This window comes from Humulus lupulus, chromosome 5 (genome assembly GCF_963169125.1).
Source record: "Humulus lupulus chromosome 5, drHumLupu1.1, whole genome shotgun sequence".
Classification (NCBI taxonomy): domain Eukaryota; kingdom Viridiplantae; phylum Streptophyta; class Magnoliopsida; order Rosales; family Cannabaceae; genus Humulus; species Humulus lupulus.
This window is the reverse complement of record NC_084797.1, coordinates 237,539,942-237,567,521: the sequence shown is the minus strand read 5'-3', so window position 1 is coordinate 237,567,521 and position 27,580 is coordinate 237,539,942. Positions and strand designations below refer to the sequence as shown.

Below are 27,580 nucleotides of genomic sequence, written 5' to 3'. Positions count from 1 at the left end.
ATCCCACCACTTCTTGTATGGGAAATTTGGTGAACCAAGATGAAAATTGAAAGCATATTCCTCTTTTTTTTATATATAAAAATAGAAAAAGAAAAATCGATCAATTTTTACAAAGTTTGGAGGAGGAAGAATAACCTAAGCGACTGATACCATGAAATAATATGATCCCTGCCTTTTGTCTTCATTAGTTGATAATATATACAGAGTATATACAACTGTTATGCCTACAAGTTAGGCTAAGAAAGAGGAAATAGTTTGATTTTAAAACTGAATGATTTTGTTAATTAAATATACAATATGTACAATAATAAAAATAATAATTACATATATTCTATCATTATCATTAGACTGTTTTTTTTTTTTGTAAAACTTTGATGAACTGGTAGATATTCTCTTTTTTTTTGTTGTATTCAATATGAATAAGGTTTATTCTCCTTTTTCTCCCCCTATTATTAAATGTTGTTCTTCTGTGCATTTCTTTTTAGGCAAACCAAACTTATCCAAAAAAAAAGGCAATAAATTTTAGAAGTTGGACATTGGTATTTTTCCTCTACCTGTACAAAGATGGCATTTCTGAAAGTTGAGAGAAAGAGATGATAGTTGAAAATGGGTTTGAATGGGATACCCATCCTTGATTCCGGCCCAAGTTGAGGAATTCTCCAAACTCGTTCTATTTGTTTTTTTTTTTTAAAAACAAAAACTATTTACATCTGTAAAGCTAAAATGGTAATAGGAATAGGAAGATTAATAGAATGAAATAAGTATGATAATGTGAATCAAAAATTATATTGTGTGGTTGACCATGTAATCAATATTAATTGTTTGGTTCCGGAAAAAACATGTTTGGTTAGGTGTGAGAATGGAATTTAATAAGTATAATATTATTTATTATTTATTAGATTAAAACATTTATAATACTATCAAATAACTTTGATTTGGAGAAGAGATTGAAATAGCTTCTGAATAAGAATGACAGATCCTTTTCAAAGTCAAATTACCTTATTCTAAAATAGATAACAATAAAATACATATGAGAGTATTTCAACTGAATGTATCATCTAACTTATAATAGCACAAACTATTTTTGTGACAATTAATTATATATAAAGAAAAGATTGCTTACTTGTTTGGCCAAAGCCGCTATCAAATTCATTGACATTTGTAATTTAATTTTACAATTAGCATAGTTGGTGACCAAATGAATAATTGTCAAATTGACTTGAATCACATATTATTTTCAGATAGCAAAATAAAAATCAATTTGTGTTTCAATTTAGATCCAATATTGGTCCAAAATTAGAGGGGTTATTAGCATGATATATTGTTGCTATTTTTTTTTTTTTTTTGGCAAATTGATAAAGTTATTTTTTTAGTAAATTACATCTTTAAATTTTACATAATTAATAATTAATTCTGATTTTTTAAATTTTGACTTAAAGACTGTATTTCAAACGTGGGAAGATTGCAAGAGAGGAAATTATCAAAAATTTGTTATGAATTTATTTATACTAAGTTAATAATTATTATTTATAAATTTAGGGACTTAGTTGCTAATAAAAAAACCTCACAGATGACTTTGCTAATTCTAATGAATTCAAAGGACTAAAAACGAAAATCAGAGGGCTATTACTTACAGTAACATCACTGCAATAAGAGAAAATTTTGGACAACAATGGAGGCGGTCTGAAAACACTTCAGAATCTATATAATAAATATTCACCATCATTTGATTACATTTCCAAGCCCAAAGTATCTCTTTCACGCAAATATTTTTATTTCCTTCAAAACTTTCTATTATTCAGAAAAATCTCTGATACTTCATAATAACCAGCTGAGTTGACTCGAGCTTCCAATCAAGTCCATGGCTTCCGGTGTTTGGACCGGTTCAGGAGCTGTAATCTACAGTTTCGGGCGAAAGCTCATTCCATCTCCAAAACCCATCTCGGAATCAATCTCCTTGTCGTTCTCAGCTCAAAAAACCAATCTCAATCGAACTGATTGTAATCATTCGAGAAAACAGAGCAAAGGAATACGTATAGTAGTTTTGAACCAGAAAACAGAGGATTATCACGCCATGCAAGTTTCCGACGAAATAAGCCCCAGAAAATTAGACGAATCCAAGTCCGAAACTCAAATTATAGTTCCAAGAATATCAGAAGATAGATTGGCAAGAAAGAAAATAGAGAGACATGCTTATCTTGTTGCTGCAATTATGTCCAGCCTCGGAGTTTCTTCGGCCGCCATTATAGCCGTTTATTATAGATTCTCATGGCAAATGGAGGTGAACTTTTTGTTTTCGTTTCTGTTTTCAAATTCAAATACCCTTTTCCGTTTTTAAAAACGGGGTTTTGTTTATTTTCTCGATCAGGGTGGAGAATTCCCAGTTGTTGAAATGTTGGGTACAATTCTCCTCGCTATTGGCTCTGCTGTAAGAACTTTTAATTATCTTTCATATTCAATAATAAGTTATTAAACTTCCAATAATTACTTCATCAATCAATAATTGAAAACCAAAAAAAATACAAAATTTAAATTTCAGATTGGGATGGAATTCTGGGCAAGGTGGGCCCATAGAGCACTGTGGCACGCTTCATTGTGGCAAATGCACAAGGTTTAATTCTCTTCTTGTGTTGTATGGACTGTGGAATGTGATTGGTTAAAGTTGTTTTTAAGTTTGGATGAACTGAGTTTAGTAATAGTACGTCTTTGAATTCAAAGAAAGTTGTTGTGTTTGGGCTTGTGCTTAAAACGATTGGTCGTTTTTCAGTCCCACCACAGACCGAGAGATGGTCCTTTTGAGCACAACGATGTGTTCGCCTTAATCAACGGCGTCCCAGCCATTGCTCTTTTGCATTATGGCTTCTTCAACAATGGTCTTCTTCCTGGACTCTGTTTTGGTGCTGTGAGTTCCTTTATTTTCAAGTCTTACATTTATTTTTACAATTTAAATTCTTAATAATAGGATATTGTCTAATATGTATGTCCAACCAAAATTCGAATTAGTAGTATAGTATATATGAATATGTTTGGCAATATATGTAATTAATACAGGGATTAGGAATTACAGTGTTTGGGATGGCTTATATGTTTGTCCACGACGGTCTAGTCCACCGTCGTTTCCCGGTTGGTCCCATTGCAAACGTTCCTTACTTGAGAAAAGTTGCTGCAGCACATCAAGTAATTATAACTTCACTCTCTTTATTTTCATTTTTATTTTTTATTTTAAAAGTTATTAATTAATTCCTGTGACGTGTGTAATAATTTTCATTTTTATAAAATGCTTTTAGTTTCATCATTCTGACAAATTTGGAGGAGTCCCATACGGCTTGTTCTTAGGACCAAATGTGAGTCTCTATCTAATTAATCAACTTTTATGTCTTATTATTATTATTATTATTATTATTATTATTATAGTCAAATTTGGAATTGTGTGCTGAGAATTTTCTTGATTGTGTGTAGGAATTAGAGAATGTTGGGGGAATTGAAGAATTGGATAAAGAGATTCAACGGAGGATTAAATCAACCAAAAGTTCATAATTTTTCATTATTTATTACCCATGCATTCTCTATTTTTGTTCTTTTGATGGATATATTTATAAAATATAAATTTCCATTAAGAGAAAAACAAAGAAAATTGATTTAATTGGTAAAGAAAAAATATATAAAGCATTGTTTTCGTTTGCAGCTCGAAGAGTGTGCTTTTTTTTGTACACATAATGTATTTGACGATTATTAGTCAAGAATTGCTAATGGCTACAGTAATATCCAATACTAGGTGATGATGTCATATATTTATTAGTATAATTTATTGTCAAGTCTCACATATTTGAGCTAATAAATAATATGAAAAATCTGTCAACTCATATGGTTCCTAATAACAATAATCTTACTATAGTTAACTTTTGTTATAGATTTTATTAAGGGTAAGTAACCATTTAGTACCTTGTATTTTTGCAAAGTATCATTTTGGTACCATTTGTTTTCAATAATGCTTATATGGTACCCTGTATTTTAAAATCGTACATATTTGGTACCCTAAACTCAAATTTAATTAATAAAATTTTATCAATTTAATCAAACTGCTGTCAATTATGTAAGTTCCAAATTTAAATTTAAGTACCTAATTATATATAACTGATGACAGTTTGATCATATTGACAAAATTTTATCTATTAAATCTGAGTCTAGAGTATCAAATATGTATAATTTTAAAATACATGGTACCATATAAATATTATTGAAAACAGAAGGTACCAAATGAATAAATTCTCTTTTATTAATAATAAGTCAAATATGTAAACATAAAGTATTGAGTATAATTTTGTTATAGATATTTTTAATAATAAGTCAAATATGTAAACATTAATTATGATTGAATTTATTGATACATATGTATCATGCTTGTCGAGTTTTTATTTCCTTTTCCAACCATACGTAAATCAGTATTATATATCTTTAATTATCTATATTTAAATATTTTTACCTATCTACTAATTTTTTTTTCAGCAAAAATACAAAATCTTTGTTAATAGATTCACTTAAGTATCAATTCTTTTATTTTGGCGACAATAATACTAAATTTTTATTAATAATTTTACTTAAGTACTAAATCTTTTTAAATAATTTTTTGTTAGAAATAAAATTGATTTTATATACTTTAAAAAAAACTATTTAAGAAATATATATGTGGCAATAATACTAAATTTTTATCAATAGTGACACTTAAATATAAATTCAATTTTTTTTTAATTTTTAAATTTTATTAGTTTTTTATATGCTTTTATAAATAAAAATTGATTTTATATATTTTTTCAAAATAATTTAAGGAATATTTACAATAATAATATCAAATCTCTACTAATATTTACTCTTAAATATAAATTCAATTTTTTTTATTCTTTTTTTTCCATTTAATTTTTAAATTTTAATAATTTAAAATTTGTTTTATACATTTTAAAAATTATTCAAAGAATATTTGAAATAATTATCCTTTAAAATTAGCAAATATTTGGTATTATTTATGTGACAAAAAAATTAGTACTTTAGTGCAATTATTAATAAAAATTTGGTATTATTGTGGTCAAAATAAAAAAATTGGTACTTAAGTGAAACTATCAACAAAATTTTAATATTTTTATCACAAAAAAAAAAAATATAAATGAAAATATTTAAAAATATTTGATATTTTTGCAGCCAATATCCTATTTATTTGTAGAGTGTACATAAGAAAGTGAGTGTTTACTTGCTTACAAATTTTAAATACATTGCAGCTACGTTACGTTTCCTAATTAGTGAAGTAGACTGACTATAGATATATCAATTAGAAAGACTCGGTCTTTTTGTAACGTTGTGCATCTACAATTTGACTCGTACAAGCCAAATACAACTTTATTTAGTTGTGTAATCCATATATAAGGCCTGCCTTTAATGTCTCAAATGACATGTACTTTATTATATTGTTGTCTTTAGATAAGAATTTGCAATCAATAAAGAGGTTTAGATCTTTCTAATTCAAAGAGAAACTAATACAAGTTAGGAAGAATGAATTAAGTTTGAGACACATGCATGGAATTTTGCCTTGCTTTAAATTGGAAGACTTTTTGAATTTGATTGATTTTGTTTGGTAGTACCAACTTAAAACTATTTACGAGCATTGTTATAAGGGACCCAATGTTAGTTATTTCACCACTATGTATTGGTTTAAATAATAGGGGCGTGATGCAAAATGATTCTAAATTGTATGTGAAAGTATGTAAATATTATGTTTTTAATTTTGTAGTAAAATAGTCTAATCACCTTCTTAATATTATATATTACCAAATATGTCATTTAGCAAATTACTATTTTATGTTAAATATTTTAATATTATGGTATATGTATATTAGTTTTGTTTAATTAACCTTTATTTTAAAGTTATTTTGATTTATTTTCATTTTTTATGGATTGTTGAATGATTTATCATACCACAAAATATATATACTAAGTTGAAAAATAATATACCAACAAAACTTACAAAATTATTACTAAAAAATGTATATACTATGCTAACAAAATTATATACTACCATTAAAATGTATATAGCATCACACAAAATTGTAAAATACCATTATGTATAATAAGATAGAAACTAAAATAAAAAAAAAATGATATATCATACCACAAAAAATATATACACTAGTTGGAAAATAATATACCAACAACCCATAAAAAACTTAAAAAATCAATATAACTTTAAAATAAAAACTAATTAAACAAAACTAATATACATATACCACTATATTAAAGTCATACGCTCCTAAATAAATAAATAAACTATAAAAAAAAAGAGAATTTAGATAATCAACAATGTAAAATGGTCATTTCTCTATAATTTTAAAAATGAGGATATTAGCTTATTAATGTCATTATTTTGGGTCAATTCCTATAATTTCTCTAAATAATACTATGTACAAGTTTTAAGTCTTTGCATTTACGAGTGTAGTTACTTGCGATGTCATCTCATCTAAAGCTATAATGACAACGATAAGTTCATAAAATAATAAAACGTACAAATCATAATCAAGTATGATTCACTAATACAACTGATAAGATAGTTAAAATCACAACAACAACAAAATTCCCTTCTTTTTAGAAAATGAGACATGCAACACATGGTATATTCGATGCTAGAGTGGGTCTAGTTCGATTCCAGACAAGGTACATTCGATGTCAGACTGATCTAGTTCGATGCCAGACTGTCTCCATTTGATTTGTGACTTATTATTATTCGATGACAGACTAGGTCCATTAGATGCAAAACTCTGTCTAGTTCGATTCAAAATGGATTCATTCATTGCCAGACTAGGTCTAGTTCGATGTCAGACTAGGTCCATTCGATGCTCGAGTAGGTCTAGTTCAATTCCAGACAGGGAACATTCGATGCTAGATTGGTCTTGTTCAACCAGATTGGGTTCATTCAATGACTGGCTTATTATTGTTTGACGCCAGACTAAGTCCATTCAATGCCAAACTGGTATAATTCGATTCTATACTTAGTCTATTTCAATGCCAGACTGGGTCCATTCGATGCCAAACTCGGTCTAGTCCGATGCCATACTCGGTTTGTTCGATGCTAGACTGGGTGCATTCAATGCGAGACTGAATCTATTTCAATGTCAGACTGGGTCCATTCGATGCTTGACTAGGTCTAGTTTGATGACATACTGGGTTTATTCGATGAATAACTTATTCTAGTTCGATGCCAGACTAGGTCAAATAGATGCCAGACTAGGTCATTTGATGTTATACTCGATCTAGTTTGTTGTTAGACTTGGTCTAGTTCGATGCCAAACTCGGTCTAGTTCGATGCCAAACTCGATTTGTTCGATGCTAGACTCAGTATAGTTCGATGCCAGGCTGTGTACATTCGTTGCCAGACTGATCAATTCGATTTCAGAATGGGTCCATTCAATGCCAGACTAGGCCAATTCGATGTCAGAGTGGGTTCATTTGATGCAAGACTAGGTTTAGTTCGATGTAAGACTAGGTGCATTCGATGCCAGACTGGATCCATTTCATGCTAGATTGGATCTAGTTCAATGACATACTAGGTATACTCGATGCCAAACTGGGTCTAGTTTAATACAAGACTGGGTCCATTCGATGCCAAACTCAGTCTAGTTTAATGCAAACTTAGTATGTTCAATGCCAGACTAGGTGCATTCAATGCCAGACTAAAACCATTCGATAACAGACTGAATCTAATTCAATGGGAGACTGGGCCCATTCGATGCAAGACTAGATCCATTCGATGCTATAATTAATCTATTTCGATGTAGACTAGGTCAAATCATTGCCAAACTTAGTCCATTCGATGCCAGACTGGGTCTAGTTTGTTGCAAAAATATATCTATTTTGATGCCAAATTGGGTCTATTTAATGCTAGACTGGGTCCATTCGATGCCAAACTTGGTCTAGTTTGATGCCAGACTAGGTCTATTCGATGAATGACTTATTCTAGTTCGATGCTAAACTGGGTCCAATCGATGCCAGAATAGATCCATTCGATGTCAGACTGGGTTCATTTGATGTGTTGACTGATGATGTGTTGCGAATCCAAGCATTGAATAACAGAGTGTTGGAAGGAGAGGGTTTAGGAATGAAGCCATCAAATAATCCTAATTCGTTTTTAACAGAGAAGGCAAGATTCATAGCTCTGCTCCATGAGGTGTAATTATGTTGCCCATTATCAACGTGATGAAGGTAGTACGGGTCAGATGGATCTTCAAGAACAGATCTTGAAGTGGTGGAATTCGGAGGCACCGTTACAGTACTAATGGCTTGAGCCAGAGTGGGAGGCGAATGAGGAATAGAAGCATCGGTGGTCTCCATTAAGAACCAAAGAAAAAAAACACAGGTCGTCAGAGATAGGAGGGAAAGAAAACACAGCTCGCCGAAGGAGAAAACGGAAAATGGAAGAGGATCGAAGAAATATCCTAGGTGTTCCTCTCTGATACCATATTGAAGAAGAAGAAAATATTTTATTGATTATATCTGTGCCAGCAAGAATCCCATGATCCGCAAGGGGAAAGACCGAGTAAAAACTGTGCAATCCCACATCGCCTAGGGAAATTCAAGTGTGATGATTCTAAAACTGTGTAGGTATGGGACTACACAATTGAAGATGACTTAAATGGATTGATGGGTACTACCTATGCCAACAAGATGCATCTTCTTTTCGGTAGCCCATCACTTGAGAACTCCAAAGCTAAGCGTGCTTGACCTGGAGTAGTCTCATGATGGTTGACCTCTTGGGAAGTTTTCCCAGGAAACGTGCGAGTGAGGACAAAGCATGCTAGAAAGACTCATGTTGATTTACAGGGCCAGTCGTCAGTCCAGGAAGCAGTCATACTGACGTGGGGCGTTACAAATGGTATCAGAGCCTTAACCCAGCCAGAAATGTGGCCGACGGGGACGTCGGACCCCTAAGGGGTGATTATGACAGTCAGAATCCCGTGATCTGCAAGGGGAAAGACCGGGTAAAAGCTGTGCAATCCTACATCGCCTGGGGAAGGTCAAGTGTTATGATTCTAAGACTGTGTAGGTATGTGACTGCACAGTTGAAGATGACTTAAATGAATTGATGGGTACTACCTATGCCAACAAGAAGCATCTTCTTTTCGGTAGCCCATCACTTGAGAACTCCAAAGTTAAGCGTGCTTGACCTGGAGTAGTCTCATGATGGGTGATCTCTTGGGAAGTTTTCCCAATAAGCGTGCGAGTGAGGACAAAGCACGCTGGAAAGACTCGTGTTGGTTTACAGGGTCAGTCGCCAGTCCAGGAAGCACCCATAGTGACGTGGGGCATTACAATATCATAGTACCATTACAAAAGTAAACTAAGGCTTATATATAGTCGTATAACCAAAATAGACTAAAACTAACAAACCCTAAATGTAACAAACTATAACAAATAAATAACTAAATAATTTAAATTGTTATCTTTATTTAAGATTTTGGAATTAATAAAGAAGTTTAGATCTTTTTAATTTAAAGAAAAACTAATGCTAGTTAATTAGGATGGATGAATTAAGTTTGATACGCATGCATGAAATTTTGCCTTCCTTTAAATTGGAAGAGTTTTTTAATTTGATTAGTGTTGTTTGGTAGGACAACTTAAAACTATTTATGAGTATTAGTAGGGTAAATAATTATTTGGTACCCTGTGTTTTATCAAAATACAAATTTCATACCATATGTTTCTAATAATTATCAATCGATATATTCTATTTGCAAAAACTACATAGTTGGGTACCTCCATACATTTAAATTTTTAATATTATCAGATTATCTTTCATTCTAGTGATTTATTTGATTTTTAATTGTTTTATTATTTTTATGATTTAAATATATTTCTAGAATTCATAAAATAAAATACATGTTTAATTAAAACTTCAAAATAATTTCAATAAAAAAATTTAATTAATTAAAAACAAACAAAAATTGGAATTAAAATATTAAAAAACTAATTAAAATCTTATTAATTTATTTTAAATAAACCTAAATTTTAATTTAATTAATGAAGAAAAAAAAACTCATATTTCACCAAATCTCACCCTCACCATCTCAGTTCCCCACCCTCCCAATCTTACCCACATTTTTTTGTATCAAAGTTGGATTTATTTATTAATTAAATTAAAATTTAGATTTATTTAAAGTTAATTAATAAGATTTTAATTAGTTTTTTAATTTTTTAATTAATTAAATTTATTTTAAAGTTTTAATTAAAAATTTATTTTATTTTATGTATTCTGAAAATATATTTAAATCATTTAGAAATAATAAAACAATTGAAAATCAAATAAATCATTAAAATGAGGAGTATTATGAGAATCTTAAAAATTTAAATGAATTGTGAGTACCAAACTTTGTAGTTTTTGCAAACAGAGAGTATCAAATAATAATTATCAGAAACAAAGAATATCAAATTTGTATTTCGATAAAATACACAGTACTCAATGAGTATTTACCCGTATTAGTATAAGTAAGGTTAGTATAAGTCTATGCATTTATGACTAGTGACTTGCGATGCCATACCTAAGACTATAATCACACCGATTAATTCGTAAATTAATACAACATAATAGGCACAACCCATAATACAACTATAAATTAACAATAGGCACAACTCATAATAAGTATGACTCATTAATACAACTAATAATGAGACATGCAACATAACGCATGTGTTTAAGAAAAATTCAAAAATAATAATCTATACTTAAAATTTATATAAAATATATTTCAGAATGGCTATTTCTCCATCAATATGTAATGTGTTTTACCTGTGAACTTTTGTCTTCACGAAAACATTCTCACAAAAGCTTTTTGTTCTTTACAAAAAATGCATTGACATAAACCTCATTTTTTGTAGTATATATATAGATCACCTTATTAAAATATCAATACAAATATAAAAACAATTAAATTTTTAGTATTACTATATACAAGTGCTATGAAATATGCATGTTTGCTTAGTTTTATTTATAGAGTTTATTAATTATTTTTATTAAATTTATAATAATGTCATATCAATTTTAAATAAATATTCTATTTTAATTAAATAATTTATTTATTTTTGTTTAAGTTTATGTCTGTTCTAGTTTTTGAATTTTGGAGTGACAACAAGAAATTATATATTATATGTTTAATGTAACATTAAATATTATAAGTAGATTTTAAATTTAAGTTTCTTGCTAGTTTTTTAAAAAAAAAAGTAATTTGTTGCTAATTTACAGTAGATTATATTATATGTTTAATATGGTATTATTCTAATAAGTGAGTTTAAGTTTAATTAAATTTGATTTAATTTATAAAATGTATGATTTTAGTATTTTTAAATAATTATCATTATAAAATATCTCAAAAATATTCTATTTTAATTTATTTAATTATTTATTATTCTAAATAATTATCATGGTAAAATATCTAAAAAAATATCATAATTTAATTTGTTTAATTATTTATTATTTTTAAATAATTATCATTGTAAAATATCTCAAAAATATCATATTTTAATTTTTTAATTATTTATTTTATTTAAGTTTAAATGATGTTTACAAACTACAATTAAATATAAGAATATTCCATTCAAATTAACAAAAAATTTCAGTTAGATCAAATTAACTCATTTATCATAAAAATCATAATGTAAATTTAAATTCAAATTACACTCCTAGTATATAAATATCTCTATTTGAATTAAATCAAATTAATTCATTTATAAGAAAAATCATAATTTAAATTTCAATGCAAACTATCTCTACATAAATATCTAATGAATGCGGACTAATATATATATTTATATACAAACGGTGAATTCTTTATCTATTTTCTTCATTTGCTTCAAGTCAATTTTTGTTTTTTTTTTCCTTATTAGAACAGAAAATGAGTGTAGAATTAATAGATAGTAGAATTATTAATAATTTTATCGAAGATGAGGAAGCTTTTACTGCCGCATTACAATGTCGTTATGCTGAATTAGACAGCGACCATGATGGAGTTCTTTGCTACGCTGAAATACTAAAAGAATTTCAGTCTCTTAGAATACTGGACACAGATTTTGGTAGCGATGTGAAGACGAATCCATAAGAGGTTTCTAATGTTTATTGCTCACTGTTTGCACAGTTCGATCACGATAAGGATGGCGTTGTGAGCTTGAAGGAGTACATGGCAGAGACGAAGGAGATGATGATGGCCATAGCCAATGAAATAGGGTTCATGCCAATCCAGATGGTGTTGGAAAAAGATAGTCTTCTCATGAAAGCTGTGGAGCGAGAACACTCATAAAGACTACGTAGTAATTATTAGTAACATTAGTTTGTTATTCTTTATTTTATTTTTTAGTGTAACGATGAACCAAACAAATGTTATTAGTTTGATATTTTATTTTCGACTTTGATATTTTTTAGTAAAACAATGAGTAATTTTTTTTTTTTTTTGTTATTTTAAGTGAAACTATTACGTACTGCAAAATGTTTATAAAATATTTTTATTTCGGGGAAAAAAAAAGTTGAAGCACTTGTCTGTTATGTGGTGCTAGCATGGAGTGCAATCGTTTGGCAAGACTTTTTCTTGGGAGGTGAAGAAGCACGAAAAATCAATTAGCAATAAGCTCTACCAGTTAGAGGTTAAATTTCTCACATGTTGTATTTTAACAAACAAAAATATATATATTTGTATATTTATAAATACCACTTTGAGGGCCAACATGCTAATATATGACAAAAAATTCAAAGGGCAAATGTGTTGAGAACATATAACAAAATTATATTGCGAATTTAGACTTGATTGCAGAACTTTTTATAATGACTACTTAGCAGATCACAACAAATTCAAACACGCTAAAAAGGGAAACCAAAATGTAACAAAAGAGAAAGAACTATAAATATATAAATAAATTATAATGAAACATTAAGTGCACAGAAGTTGCTGTGCAGAGGTTCCCACGGAGCCTCTGAGCGTTTTTATATGGTGACACAAATTTTGCAGCACTATATATAAAAGTGAACACTGAGTTTGGAAATGGTTGACATGGATTTCTCGAGCTTCCAAAATGGTTTACTGTGAAACTGTATTGGCCGCTACAAAAATTGAATATACATATGGTCTATTTCTCCTTAAAAAGAAACGACTCTAGAATTTAAACGACCCCTGAGATCTCTTTATCAAATCACTCCCAGCCTGCATTTATCATCTATTATTTACTAGATCTTAATCTGTGACCTACCTGAAAAATCAATATGCTTTCGAGCAAAATAATGATTCGACTAAAAATTCTTCCAAGCATCCTTTGCCTCTCCCAGACACTGGGACAAATGCAATACTTCTGACAATGGACCCTGTAACACCATACGATGAAGCTATCAGTGTATACGAAACTCTCTTTAATTCAGTGCAAAATAAAGGCACAACACCATGATCTACTTCTAATAACATTACATTGAAACTGAGAAGCATATCTTAACCATTCATATTATAAATTTCACTGTAAGGTTGAGATTGAAAAGAAACAGGGTAAAAATACTGAATCAACATTCTTATGGGAATTAAAACTAGAAAGTGACCAGTTCTAGATAGGACCATCTCAGAAACCAAAACAAAAAGCACTACAAGTAGACAACAAATTGCTGTGATGAATTTAAGAAGGGGGAAAGAAAAAACATTGATACCTTGTGTCAGTACAATTCTGAAGTATGAACATGAAGCAATCCTTCTTTCATTGACCATTGGCCCCAGAAGTCTCCGTTAGAACTGCTTTCATCCCACAGTTTTGCTCAGGAAGAAAATAATCAATACGAACATAGATAGTTCAAGCACAAACTTAGGACCCGCCAAATGTTCAAAAAACTTCTGCAACCTGTAAGTTCAACCAGTACAGAGCTGCTGATAAAGCCTGTTATCCATTTAAAAACCTTTATTACAATCAGAAGAGAGAATGAGGGACCGAAAGGAAATCTCTCAAAGATTCCTCTACAATGTATGGAGGAAGATGACTTTGGAATTTCTAGACTAAAAGAAATCCTAAAAACCTTAACCTTATTATTAATAAAAAACTATATGTATAAGTGACGCATTTTTTTTTTCAATATATTTCCATGATTCTCCTTTCTCAGATGTTGACACACCAATAAGAATACAAACAAGAGAAAGCAAAGCATCACAAATATCATGTTTTGTTCATGCCTAAAGCACAATCCAAAAAAATTAAATTTATTAAAATTTACACAGGTCAAAATCACTCTCACATATAATAAGATAAACACGTATTTAGTAACAGGCGGTGCCTTACCAGTTTCCCTCATTCAAACTGTTATCTCCATGATTTATTTCCTCCTTTGCAAATTCCTCTAAAAGAGCACGTTGCCGTTCATTTAATTCACTGAAAATGGGATAAAAGAATATAAAAAAGGGGTAAATGCATTTACTCTATCTCTCAGATTTGAATATATCACAATTGTAAAGCAGAGTTGGCCATGACTTTGTTCTTCATTCAAAGCCCAGTAAAAGAGAATGCATAGTTTTCTTCTTATGTTAAATCTTATAAACACAGCATTAGCAACTGTGGTGACAGCAATGCCGAGGGTGAACTAAAACCTGTAGCTCATGGGATTTGAGTGTCACTATGGCCAAAGTTGCAACTAAAAGAACTGAAGATATTCTTAAAAGTCAACCTACAATAATCTACTGTGATAAGAATCAAGATTCTCTCAAACTTTCATATCTCAATTTGTGTCTAACTAATAGCATTGAAACACATTATTTAAAACAGTTCGAAAACAGAGTGAACATACCAAGAGAGGCAACTTAAATTATGAGGCATGTGGTTTTCTCTCACAAGGTTTGAGATTCGAATCCCTCTTACATACCTATATAGCAATTCCTGTTTCTCAAATATTGTCGGATAAGGTGAGGAGCCAAGTTTTTTTTTTAAAAAAAAATGTTTCTCAAATGTATACTCCCCCATTTTAAATGTCGTGTCTAAATGCTATTGACTTGACACAATTTGGGAAAGCTGTTTTGACAAGAGAATCTTGATTCAACGCTAAAGTTGACACACTTTAGTATAGAAAAATAGAAGTCATAATATCACTTCTCCACAGTTATCCAATCATGATTTAGACCTGCTTACAAATAGGCTCTTCAAACTAGTTTTTGAAAGAAGAGTAGACAAGCTGGAAATGATTAAATTAATGAGTGTCAGCTTGAGAGGGAGCTTAGGAGTTTCACAGTTTGGGGTTAGTTTAATGTTTGAATATTTTGTTGTTAAATTTATATGTAAAATTTGTATCTTGATCAGTGTGTTAGATTGTGAAATGGTTGAAGAATCCCTTTGATTTTCTTCAACCAGGTTAAGGTTGTCTTTCTAGTCCTAGAATAAAGGACCGGTCGAAATCCGAATCTATAAGATAGACTAACACTTCAAATTAGAATAATCTAAGAAAGCTAGTTTTCTTCCTTTTTCCTCCTCTAGCCGGGGGTTCCACATATTATCAGCACATTTGAATTGGGAACACCATTGAGACAAAACCTCTCTACGTCTGAGGGATTAGTGAGAATATGGTGAAACGTCACCATGGTCCCCCTGACCATAGTTCTAGATTGAGAGGACACTATGACCCCACTGGTCATGGTAAGAAAAAGTTCCATAACCCTCTGGTTATGGACGAAATGAGGGATATGGCATCTTTGGCCATGGTGGAAGGATCGGGAAGGATCTGTTATAGGACCAGACTTTCTGGTTATGAGATCATGGTGCCAATGATGCGGTCTTTCGTATACTAGAATCTATTGACATGATGCAAAAAAAAAACTCTATTGAGACTAAGAGAGCTTACATGGGAAATTTGATACAAAAGCGCACATATTGATCTCCATGGTGGTTAATAAGAAGACCAGGCTTTGGAAGTCCTGCAGCATTACAAAGTTGTTCAGATTGGAGAATGAAGGGAAAAAAATAATTAGCAAGCTTTCAAGCACAGTAGGAGATTAGTTTGGTAACCTTTGCCTCTTAGTACTAGAAGTTGTCCAGGCTGAACTCCCATAGGTATCTGAGTGGTCAATAATTACAAGCAATGAAGAGTAAGTGAAAAGCTGAATTTAAGAAAAATTTATTTTAATAACATAAAGCAAACGCAGGTAAGCCAATTTCTATCATAAGTTGATCTTGACTAGTAACTTGGCACATTTTTAGCACCAGTCCATGAAAAGTTAGGGTACTGATGCAAGGAACAGCACTAATGTGCCTAACTTTCATAATATAGTCTTCATGATTTAAAGGGGAAACACATTAATTTAATTTGCTAAGGCATAAGAGGTATACAAGGATGGAAGGAGATCCCTAGGCTACAAAACTTTGTAATATTTTATTTCCAAAGTTCTTTAAGCATAATAAATCTTCAAAATCGCTTATATATGCAATTGGTCTTTTTTATCAAAAATAAATAAATAAATCTTCAAAAAAAAAAAGTAAACATTTCATTAAATATGAAAATCTTGCCTACATCCACATTCATGCCATTACGTTGCACACATACAGAGAATTTGGTACTCATATTGGGGAAATTTGTTAAATATCCAGATTGCTTGTACGCTAGTGAGAGCACTCATTTAACTCATCAAACTATGCACAACATAAATGAGAAAATCAATAAGAAAACTCGGATAGCGGCAACATCTTACATTGACTTGTGTCTTCCCAGACAAAGTAGGCACCTCAACCTTACCACCAAGGATTGCCTGAAATAAGTCAAAAAATCTCTACAGAATTAAATATAACTTAGTCATATATGCAGATGAGTAACTTCTGGAAGTATATTAAAGGTATTTGATCATATAATTCCAAATTAAATATATTAATAAATCATTTTCAAAAAATATAATAACAATTATCAACGAACCTTTGGAAAATTTAATATGTAAGCAAGCATACAAAACAAAAAAACTGAATATATACCTACAGAGAAGGAAACCTGGTACTTGATCTTGACACTGACCACAAGAACATATAAACGTCTTTGGATAAGATATGGAAGTTTGCACAATAATCAGCCATCTTATAAGGGTTAATTATATTTTCACCTACTTTTATTGGATGTTCGCAAAGAAATGTAGTTATATTTTCTTCTAACTTCTGAATGAAATACTCTTCTGATCAAATGCAAACCTTTGTGATAATTATATAAGGTTGACTAGTTATATTGGTAAACGAAATAAACTATATTACAAAATCAGGTCAGTAATGATTTTGTAATTATGCCTCAAACTAAGATTTGCCCCCACTTACAATACATGGACTTGCCATTTCAAACTGAGTATTATAAATGGTATATTAAGCTAGCGAAGTCATACTCATATTGCTTGTAAAGTGACCAGAGCGCCTCAATCTAGGAACCTATTTTTTTTCTTTAAAAAATATCGAGGCAAAATGACAGGCATCACATTATTACACCAAAACTATATCGAAATATTCTTTGAATGTACTTCCTGTCAAGATTACGAATAAAGGAGATGCAACAAACTTTCCAAAAGAGTCATCTATCTAGTCAAATGGAGCAGCAGGTAAATGTTACAGATTACATGTAAAGTAAAATGTCACCTGTGTAAAGCTGATATTAGAGTCCACATAAACATCTGCTCCGTCTCTAGCAAATATAGGATCTTTGGCAACCTACAGGACCAAAAGCAAGGAAGGCTTCTGATCAAGCTTGAATAAGAATAACAGATTAATCATAGCCCCAAAAAGTTCTGTATTTCAGGAGACGGAGTTGGGGAATTGTGGATGAGGAAAATAGACAAGGATTCCAAATACTTTACAAGGAAAAGATTGTAGGTATCAAAAAGAGTATATATCTATATTTTGAATGTGACATAATGGGCCATATCGTCAATAGTTTCATATTTAAAGGCCGAACTGGGCAGAAATTCCTTGACCAGGAACAATAGTCTCATTTCTGGACTTCTGGAGGCAAAATAAAAGAAAGCGGTTTGCAAAGAAGAAAAAAAAATGCCACTTCCAGTGCATTGGACCCACTTATGAATTAATTTAGACCTTTACTCATTGATCCCTCAAACCATATGGAGGTGTGAGAGAGGTATCCAAGTCAATATAGCAAGGATGGACCTATAATATGATATGCTAATAACAAGGTGACCCAACCTAAAAATAAGAGAGAACCTCAGAGCATTCTGTATCTCTGTTTTTTTTTTTTCATTTTTCCCCTTTTTTTCTTGTAATTGCATGTCGTCCCCACAACCAAAAAATCTCTAATGATGGTTCCATGCATTGAAGCATCAGAGCCCAACATAGCAGATCAAACTCCACCAAACAGTCTTAAAGACTAGTAATTGTAAGAAAATAAAAGATATGAAATCAGACCTTCAGTTTAATATATAAGGTACCAGGTTCACTTCCTTGTCCACCCGTATTTCCAGCCCCTGGTACACGTATTGTATCTCCAGAATCTACACCTGATCCAAAAAAAATTATAACAGATACTTAGAACTAATTATATATATAGGAAATAATGCTTTACTATTATTATTATACGGTATCCCTTTTAGAATGAGAAATCAAGCTGTATGAAATATTTAGTTTCTATATTTAGCTAATTATAGGCTGATTTATTTCTTACTAGAACTTCTGTAATTATGATAGGATATTTTGTATTCATTACCAAAAATCCTCATTCTCTATGCCTATTTAAAAGCATAGCTCTCATTCAATAAAATATAGAAGTCTAATTTCCACATGGTATCATAGCCACGTTTCTAAACCTAAAAATTTTGAATTTTTTTTCAGGCTCCTTCCGATGCCTCTCCCACATCATTTGATTATCAAAACTCCCTCCAAATCACTATCCATAAATTGAATGGCCTGTATTTTCTGCAATGGTCCCAATCTGTGAAGATGTATCTCTGTGGTCGTGGTCGCTTGGGGTATCTCACTGGTGCTATCGCTACTCCTGCTGCTACCGATCCTTCCTATGCCAAATGGGAATCTGAAAACTCCCTCATCATGGCTTGGCTCATCACCTCCATAGAGGTTGATATTGGTAAGACCTATTTATTCCTTTCTACTGCTCGTGAGGTGTGGGAAACAGTTCAGGAGGCCCTCTCGGATTTGGACAATTCGGCTCAAGTCCTTGAACTCAAATCAAGGCTTCGGGACCAGCGACAAAATTCCCTTACGTTAACTGAATATTACAGTATCCTTTATAATCTTTGGCAAGAGATAGACATTTTTTATGTTCCTGAATGGAAATGTTATGCTAATGCTTCTTTTTATAAAAAAAATGCTTAATCGAGAGACTTTTGGATTTTCTCCATGGCCTAAACCGAGACGTTGATGAGGTGTGTGGTCGTCTCTTGGGAAAAAAATCTTCTTCCCACCATCCGAGAGGCTTTTGCTGAGGTTCGAAGGGAGGAGAGTAGGAAAAGAGTCATGATGGGACCTCCAATCGCTACTGAAAATGACCAATCTGCTCTTGCTGCCCGACGCTCTAATGATGGTGATGACCCTCGTGGGAATCGTCGTGCACGCCCCTGGTGTTCCCACTGCAATAAGGTTGGTCATACCAAGGAGAAGTGTTGGGTCATTCATGGTAAACATGCTGATTGGAAGCCTCGTTCATCAACTCGTTCCAATTCCAACAGCTAGGCCTTGATTGCTACACCACCCGAGCCCTTTCCATTTACTCCAGCTCAGATTACTCAACTCCATCAGCTTTTGAACACTGCTTACGCATTTGATCCTTCATCCTCCTCCAATCCAGGTACTTCTGTTGCCTTCAATGTTCAAAATTTTGCTTGGATTGTGGATTCAGGGACCTCGGATCACATGACTGGTCAATCCAATCAGTTCATCACTTACACACCTTGCCCAGGTACTCAAAAAATTAAAATTGTTGATGGTTCCCTCTCTTCTGTGGCTGGTGAAGGGTCTATTCAGTTATCACCTTCTATTGTCCTTCGTGATGTTCTTCATGTTCCCAACTTATCTTGTAATCTTCTTTCTGTTAATAAAATTACCCATGATCAGCAGTGTTTCGCCTCTTTCTCACCACTTTACTGTACTTTTCAGAATATGTCATCGAGGAAGACGATTAGGAATGCAAAGGCATGTAGTGGGTTGTATTACTTTGATCCATTTCCTCCTGCTCAAGTGAATAAAGCTTCTGTTTCTTGTTCGTATTTCTTCTAGTGACAATGATATTATGCGGTGGCATTATAGTTTAGGCCACCCTAGTTTTTTATATTTTAAATATTTATTTCCTAAGTCATTTCGAAATAAAAACTTGAGCTTATTTAAATGTGAAATTTGTCAATTTGCTAAGCATACAAGTGCTGTTTTTCGCCCTATACCCTACAAATCAACACTACATGGACAATAATCAATAAGCCCCTAGAAATAAACATGTTGTGGGCAGTAAGTGGGTGTTTACAGTTAAACACAAGGCTGATGGAACAATGATGACTGATACAAAGCAAGACCAGTTGCAAAAGGGTTCACTCAGATATATGGTGTAGACTACAATGAGACATTTGCTCATGTTGCCAAATTAAACAAAGTAAGGGTTCTCCTATCAATTGCTGCCAATCTTGATTGATTGGCCCTTACAGCAACTAGACATTAAAAATGCTTTCCTTAATGGACATTTGGAAGAAGAAGTGTTCATGAAAATTCCTCCAGGGTTCGAAGGAAGATATGGAACAGAGAGTCTGTCATTTGAAAAAAAATCTTTCTATGGCCTAAGCAATCCCCAAGGGCGTGGTTTGAAAGATTTGATCAGGTGATAAGAAAGCATGGGTATAAACAGACTCAGTCGGATCACACCTTGTTCTTCAAACACTCACAAGAGGGTAAAGATTGAAAGGTGTGCTAGCCCAAGAGTTTGAAGTAAAAGATCTTGGACCAATGAAGTACTTTCTCGGAATGGAGGTTGCAAGAACAAAACAAGGTATTTCAGTATCTCAGATAAAAAATATATTATGGATCTTCTCAAAGAAACTGGAATGAGTGGCTGTAAACCAGTGGCAACACTGATTGAACCGAAAGGCATGTACAAACAGGTGACAAAAGAAAACACAGTTGGCAAAGGAATGTATCAATGATTAGTAGGCAAACTGATCTATCTCACACGAGACCTGACATTGCGTTTGCTGTGAGCTTAGTCAATCAATATATGCACAATCCTTAGAAGAACACTTGGAAGTTGTGTACAGAATCCTGCGCTATTTGAAGAAAACACCAGGGACTAGATTATTGTTCAAGAAGAACGAAGAAAGAGGTGTCGAGGCCTTCACAGATGCGAATTGAGCAGGATCAATTGAGGATAGAAGGTCAACTATTGGGTATTGTACTAAAGTTTGGGGAAACTTAGTGACTTGGAGAAGTAGCTGGTAGTAGCTCGATGTAGTGCCGAAGCAAAACTTAGAGCTCTCTCTAAGGGAGTATGTGAACTGATCTGGATCAAGCGCATACTTGAAGAGTTAAAACCCCAAAGAACTGAGCTCTGAAGCTGTATAGTGACAACAAATCAGCAATCAACATAGCACATAATCCAGTTCATCACGACAAAACCAAGCATGCAGAAGTGGACAGACACTTTATTAAAGAAAAAATTGATGGAAGGGAATTATGTGTTATTTACATTCCCAGCAAGCAACAACAGGCAGATATACTGACTAAGGGTTTATCTTATTAGAATGGGCCAAGTTTTTAAGCCAACTTGCAAGCTTGGCATGTGGAATCTCTATGCACCGGCTTGAGGGAGGGTGTAGGAAATAATGTTTTATTATTATTATACGGCATCCCTTATAGAATGGGAAATCAAGTTGTATAAAATATTTAGTTTCTATATTTAGCTAATTATAGGCTGATTTATTTCTTACTAGAATTTCTGTAATTATGCTAGGATATTTTGTATTCATTACCAAAAATCCTTACCGTGCCTATTTAAAGGCATAGCTCTCATTCAATAAAATATAGAAGTCTAATTTCCACAATATACATAAAGCCACAATAGCAAATACACGAAAATAAAAAGGGAAGGTGGGGATCCTACTTTGCAATAACATTAATATTTCTCCTCTACACCCTCTGGGAACTCTTATAAATGCATAAGAAATCACTTTTCAATTGCTAAAACATTTTATCTGAATGCCAAAATCATAGACTGTAACTACTTTTGGTGTAAAGAAGATATTATAAAAGTAAAGTTAAAAACAAAAAAAAATCACTAATTCTAATTATGGAGCCAAAAAAAAAACATCACTGAAGCATGCATAGTCCATGGAAGATTCGCAAAATTTCATCAACAAATTGATAGACATCCCATTACAATTTCCTACACCAGGTGGCTGACTAAGATGATCAGTAGGCAAAGAGTGTAACGGTTTGTATGGGATTCGGGAAGTTGTAGAAAAGGGAAATAAGCAGGTTGTTAAAGGAAGGGATGGGACATAAGCAAATGTGAGAGCACGTAAGGTGCCATTGGGAAATTTGTATGAGCTGTTCTCTTTGGTTCAACCAGGACTCTCAGATAACCGACATTATTTTGGTTTCTCTTTCATTTCTATAAAACACTTCCTTTTTCTCTCATTTTTCTATTGAATATCATTTGAGTATATCACGAGTCATTAGTGAAATTGCAAATTCTGACTCATGTAAAAAGATTTCCAGTGACAAACTACTCTTGTGACTTCATTCCATAAACAAATAAACATTTTTATACCAAACAGCTTTCAAGAAAGCATAATGTATAACCAACCTGCAGGTATTGTAACTTTAACCTCTCTAACACCTTCAACTACACCTGATCCTTGGCATGACACACAATACTCCTGCAAGAGACAAATAGTAGACTGCCATTATATATTATATTCGGTAAGTAAAGCTCAACAGAACATTTTCCTGGAATTAACAGTCAACCTTTATTACTCGGCCTGATCCTTTGCAAGTATTACAAGTGGATGAAAACGGAGGAATGGTTACCTGGGGGAAGAGATATAAAGCATTTGGCACAAATTTCTGAATTATTAATTTTTCAAACTTTGAAAACGACAGGAAAAGATAAAAAGAAGAAACTATCCTCAGAAAGTGGCAAATTCCAGTAGGATTATCCAATCTCATCACTGTATATCCTTCAAGCACTTACTCTCCCAATACCTCTGCAAGTCGGACAAACTTTTGTCTTGGCATCAACAGCATAACCTTGCCCATCTACGTCATCATATGCAAAGAAGAAAAGAAATATCACCTTTTGAAGTAAGAGAACAATATTGGTGAACAAAATTGTCTAAAACGCAAGAACAATATAAGACAGCGTTTGTAAGAAAATATTTAGGGGCTCTTAACAATGCCCAAATTTTGGGCCTCAAATGAAAGGAATGTCTGTCTTTCAAACTTTATAGTGAAGTGATTAATATATCAGCAGTACCAAGTCTAAAATCAGAAATATCCAGTTCAAAAAATAGTTATATTCAGCATATAACTAAAGAATACACATGGATATGGATACATCTATGAATATAACGAGTATAAACCAATATACTTGTCGTTTAGCTATAAAATTATATTATATATAAAAAAAAGGACAGAGACTAAAATGACGTGTAGAAAAGAGACACCCATCTTAAATTCTAGAATTCCATGATAGTATATATTGTTGGGGAGAGGGAGTTTGGGAGACTACACATTTGATGTGACCTCACATAATTGTGCTATCTTTTTCATCTCATAAACTGAGGAATGACCATCAAAACAAGTTGTATACTATACTTAAGGCAGTTAATCTGCATGTTTCAGCTTCGCTGTGAATAAAGCATCATTGAAAGCTGATATTTTAAATATAATAGGACAAAAGATCTAGATCAACTTACAGCAAATATCACAGGGAACATAAGCATCAACAGAGAGATGTCTTATGCATCCCTTAGCAGCTTCTAGAAAAGAGAGTGATAACTCCACCTGTGAAGATACATATGAAACATATCATAGTCAATCAAGCTATGGAATTAATTTGACAGCTAGAAGCTAGAGGCAACATTTTGCTAACCTGAATATCAGATGCAAAACGATCAATATTGTGTTCAAAGATCTGCAGTGTCAAGTCAAGTAAATATAAGTATTTCAAAGATGCTAAATGTTAACAAGACATAACAAGATTATGAGGTGAGGAGTTTAAAAATAAAAAATATAGTACCTCGGAGAATACTTTATGGAATGAACTAGAGAAATTAGTCTGATAACTGTATCGAAACCCCTCAGTATTACCAGCATCTTCCATATTTTTTGAGCCCTTTGTGCGCATCTTCATTGAAAACAAGCATATGCAGAGTCCAATTAACTAATTGACGCATGTTATAGGAGCAACAATCTTTCAATAGCAAAACCTTTTGTAATGACAAAGTCTCAGCATCCTAAAATCATTCTATTATGTATATTGACTTCACATCAACAGTGATCACAACGGCTCACACATAGAAGATATTATAAAATACCAGAAATGGGGAGTGGAACAAGTTAAATACATATGCATATCACTAACGAACATAAGCAATAAAACCCTGATAAGGGGGAAGAATGAAAAATGAAAAGAGTTTTACCCAGTCATATTTTTCCCTCTTCTCTGAATCTTGCAGAGTCTGGAATTCACCAAAGAGTAAATTAAATAGTCATTCACATTGTTCAGGAAAATGATTGCAGATATGCACACATATTTACATGCAAAGAAGCAAACATCACAATATTGAATGATTTTCAAATAACAAAGGATAACCTTAAAAGCTAATATCGTTTTTTCATCTTGTAGGCATCATTACATACACATAACAATTCTTCTCTTGCCTCTAGATGTGCATATATATATATATATATATATATATATATACATGAATGTATATATGGAAACGTCTTCAAAAAAATTCTTCCAACAAACAAAACTGCATTCAACTTCTTGTTTAACGTTTTTACCTTCTTTTGGTCATTTTCTAAACAAATAAAACCTTATTACTTGAATCACTTGAATTACTTTTTCAATATTCACAACAAAATAAAGGAGACCAATACGTATAAAAAATACATATAAATACATAATAAAAGGAAGCATGAAAAGCACAACGTCGGACCTCATAAGCGTCTCTTATCTCTTGAAATTTTTTCTTAGCAGAAGGATTGTTTTTATTGGCATCTGGATGGTATTTCTTCGCAAGCTGCACAAAATGTTAAACACAACTACCTTGAAAAAAAAAATATTACCGCAAACAATATTTGTAATACATATTACAGATAATTATCCTCAAGTCCTTGACATGCCAATAGAACAAATCACCAATTTAAACTAGCAAAAGGTATAGAACATCAATATAAACCCTTTTCTTGCAACTACATGAGTCTCACTTTATCGAACTTACTGCATGAAAAGCCTTTTTTATCTCATCCCGACTTGCATTTTGAGGAACACCCAGAATTTCGTAGTAGTCTCGTTCTGGGGAGCAATAGAACCCTACAAACAGAGGCAAAAGTAGAGAATTAAGTAAGGTATAGCAAATATAATTAGGATTTTTTTTTTACAAAAACTAATTGAAAGCTACTTGATTAAAATAGACCAAATCCAAAGCATAAGTTATTTAAAAAAATTTATAAAAGCTAATTAAAATTAAAACTATTAATTCATCCAATTTTTTTCTAAATAATAAGATTAAATTGAGGGTCTGTACATAGGCTATGGCTACCAATAAACAAAAAAAAAAAACACAAAACTTGATACAGATGAAACCGAGTAGAATCTATAAAAAAGAGTGTCCATAATTACAGAACAAAAACCTGAGGCGTGAAAATAACGCTTCCGAAATGAAGAACCCAAACCCACAGTTCCCGCAAACGCAGAACCACAATAGTGCAGAGCTAAAATAAGACCCAAAAAGCATGTTAACAAAAATTGTCACTCCCAAGTAATTCATTAGCTAATAATTGAAAAGACAAGAAAAATAGCTTGATACCTCGACTGCGAAACAAACTGTGGGGCAAGGAGGCATATTTTCCGAGCCAAATTCCTAGTTCAGTACGCGGCTCCACAACCATGGACGACAGAAAATGCCGCCGACACTGCATCAAATTCAATGCATTACTGAAAGCTTTTCATTGAACATTTTAAAAGAAAAGAGATTAATCGCCGAAGCCCATTTGGTTCTCACCAGGCCGAGCCACCTCAATTTGCTCATTACGAACAACTCAGTTTGCTAGTTTTGGAAGATACGAATTTCTGCTAAGTAATATATAAATTTATATAGTGATAGTTATGAACTCGATCAAAATATGAAGAAGTGAAATAAATAACGATTGATTCTATTCCTGGTTTCTTCCTTCTGCCATTTCTAGTTGCTTATTGAGAAAGGGTTTATGTGGGATTTTACATTTCTGTCCCTAATATTACATGAGTGCGGGTTATGCGAGAGAGGGTTTAGGGGTGGACATGGGTTGGGCCATATTGAGAGAGCATTTTAGTGGGCCAACCCAATCACGTTTGGCCCAAATTAATGGGTTTTGAATTAAATAAAATATTATATATGACAAAATATAATTTTACCAATATTTTATGATGAAATTGAAATTTAGATCATTCGTTACTTAATAATGCAATCATTATAATATACAACTTATAGTCATTCATAAATCAAATAGTAACTAATAACTATTTTAAAAAAAATAGTAACTAATAACTATTGACATGTAAGCCTTCCATAATAATAAAAAAGTTCAAAGAGTTGAAAGGTGGATCCACTCAACTCCAAAAGATTCATGCACATAAATTGAAGAACCAAACAAGTAACCTATACGATGTGGGGTAAATTTAGACATAGGCTCATCATGGACTTTACAATAAGAAAAAATACAACATACAAAATCAACTAATAACTTATATAAAACACAAAAAATCACAACATACAAATTCATTTAACTATAATTTTTTACAGTAATATACACAATATTTATAAAACGTGTATCTTTATTGGCATAATAGAACTGATCTACCTTTGTCATGATTTAAAATTTAACTAATTAATTTAAATCATTTTTAACTAATTTTAATTTTAAAATTTGAAATGAATTTTATTAATCTTTGATTTTAAAATAATTATGTGCGATTACCTGACAAAAATCAATCAGCTCTATTAGACTACGTGTACACCACATAAGCACCACTAATTATGTTATACATAAATACACGTTTTTGAGATATTGGGTTAAAAAAGAATATTAAGTATAAAAGTATATCATTTTAAAAATATTAAGTATATTTATGTAAAAAAAAAAAGCATAAAAGTATAACATTTTGAAAATATTGAGTATATTTACTGCAAAAAAAAATGTATAAAAGTACAATATTTTAGAAAAATTAAGTATTTTAACTGTTATTTACTTAATATAATATGTAAACAAACAAATATCTTCATTTGAATATATTTGTTGGGGGTATTACTCAAATTTATTGTGGTTTTTATTTGAGAATTTATAGCAAATGGCCCAAATTAATTGCATT

General features: G+C 31.9%; 3 protein-coding genes across 4 annotated transcripts; 2 read left to right on the top strand and 1 right to left on the bottom strand.

Annotated features, from left to right (window-relative positions):
- The first annotated feature begins 1,676 nt into the window (after nucleotides 1–1,676).
- Nucleotides 1,677–3,791, top strand: LOC133778480 (beta-carotene hydroxylase 2, chloroplastic-like). The gene is made up of 7 exons (XM_062218426.1): nucleotides 1,677–2,281; nucleotides 2,369–2,428; nucleotides 2,540–2,611; nucleotides 2,768–2,902; nucleotides 3,052–3,177; nucleotides 3,288–3,344; nucleotides 3,460–3,791. Exons 1-7 carry the CDS (start codon nucleotides 1,862–1,864, stop codon nucleotides 3,535–3,537), a joined length of 948 nt encoding a protein of 315 aa, XP_062074410.1. The 5' UTR covers nucleotides 1,677–1,861; the 3' UTR covers nucleotides 3,538–3,791.
- An 8,133-nt stretch (nucleotides 3,792–11,924) lies between these two features.
- LOC133780124 (uncharacterized) lies at nucleotides 11,925–12,326 on the top strand. Its single transcript, XM_062219999.1, has 2 exons — nucleotides 11,925–12,110; nucleotides 12,165–12,326. Exons 1-2 carry the CDS (start codon nucleotides 11,925–11,927, stop codon nucleotides 12,324–12,326), a joined length of 348 nt encoding a protein of 115 aa, XP_062075983.1.
- A 674-nt stretch (nucleotides 12,327–13,000) lies between these two features.
- LOC133778479 (chaperone protein dnaJ 1, mitochondrial) lies at nucleotides 13,001–26,419 on the bottom strand. Of its 2 annotated transcripts, XR_009869109.1 has the most exons (20): nucleotides 26,235–26,418; nucleotides 26,040–26,145; nucleotides 25,864–25,944; nucleotides 25,452–25,543; nucleotides 25,167–25,250; nucleotides 24,645–24,683; nucleotides 24,242–24,349; nucleotides 24,095–24,136; nucleotides 23,919–24,006; nucleotides 23,195–23,259; nucleotides 22,969–23,031; nucleotides 22,808–22,880; nucleotides 18,415–18,506; nucleotides 17,635–17,706; nucleotides 16,719–16,775; nucleotides 16,039–16,087; nucleotides 15,875–15,947; nucleotides 14,329–14,418; nucleotides 13,709–13,896; nucleotides 13,001–13,378 (listed from the first exon to the last, which is right to left on the bottom strand). XR_009869109.1 is itself a non-coding variant. In XM_062218425.1 (19 exons), exons 1-19 carry the CDS (start codon nucleotides 26,259–26,261, stop codon nucleotides 13,905–13,907), a joined length of 1,329 nt encoding a protein of 442 aa, XP_062074409.1. In that variant the 5' UTR covers nucleotides 26,262–26,419; the 3' UTR covers nucleotides 13,790–13,904. The 2 variants fall into 2 exon arrangements, 1 of the variants encoding a protein (XP_062074409.1); XM_062218425.1 differs by lacking the exon at nucleotides 13,001–13,378 and having other exon boundaries at nucleotides 13,790–13,932; nucleotides 26,235–26,419.
- Nucleotides 26,420–27,580: the final 1,161 nt, after the last annotated feature.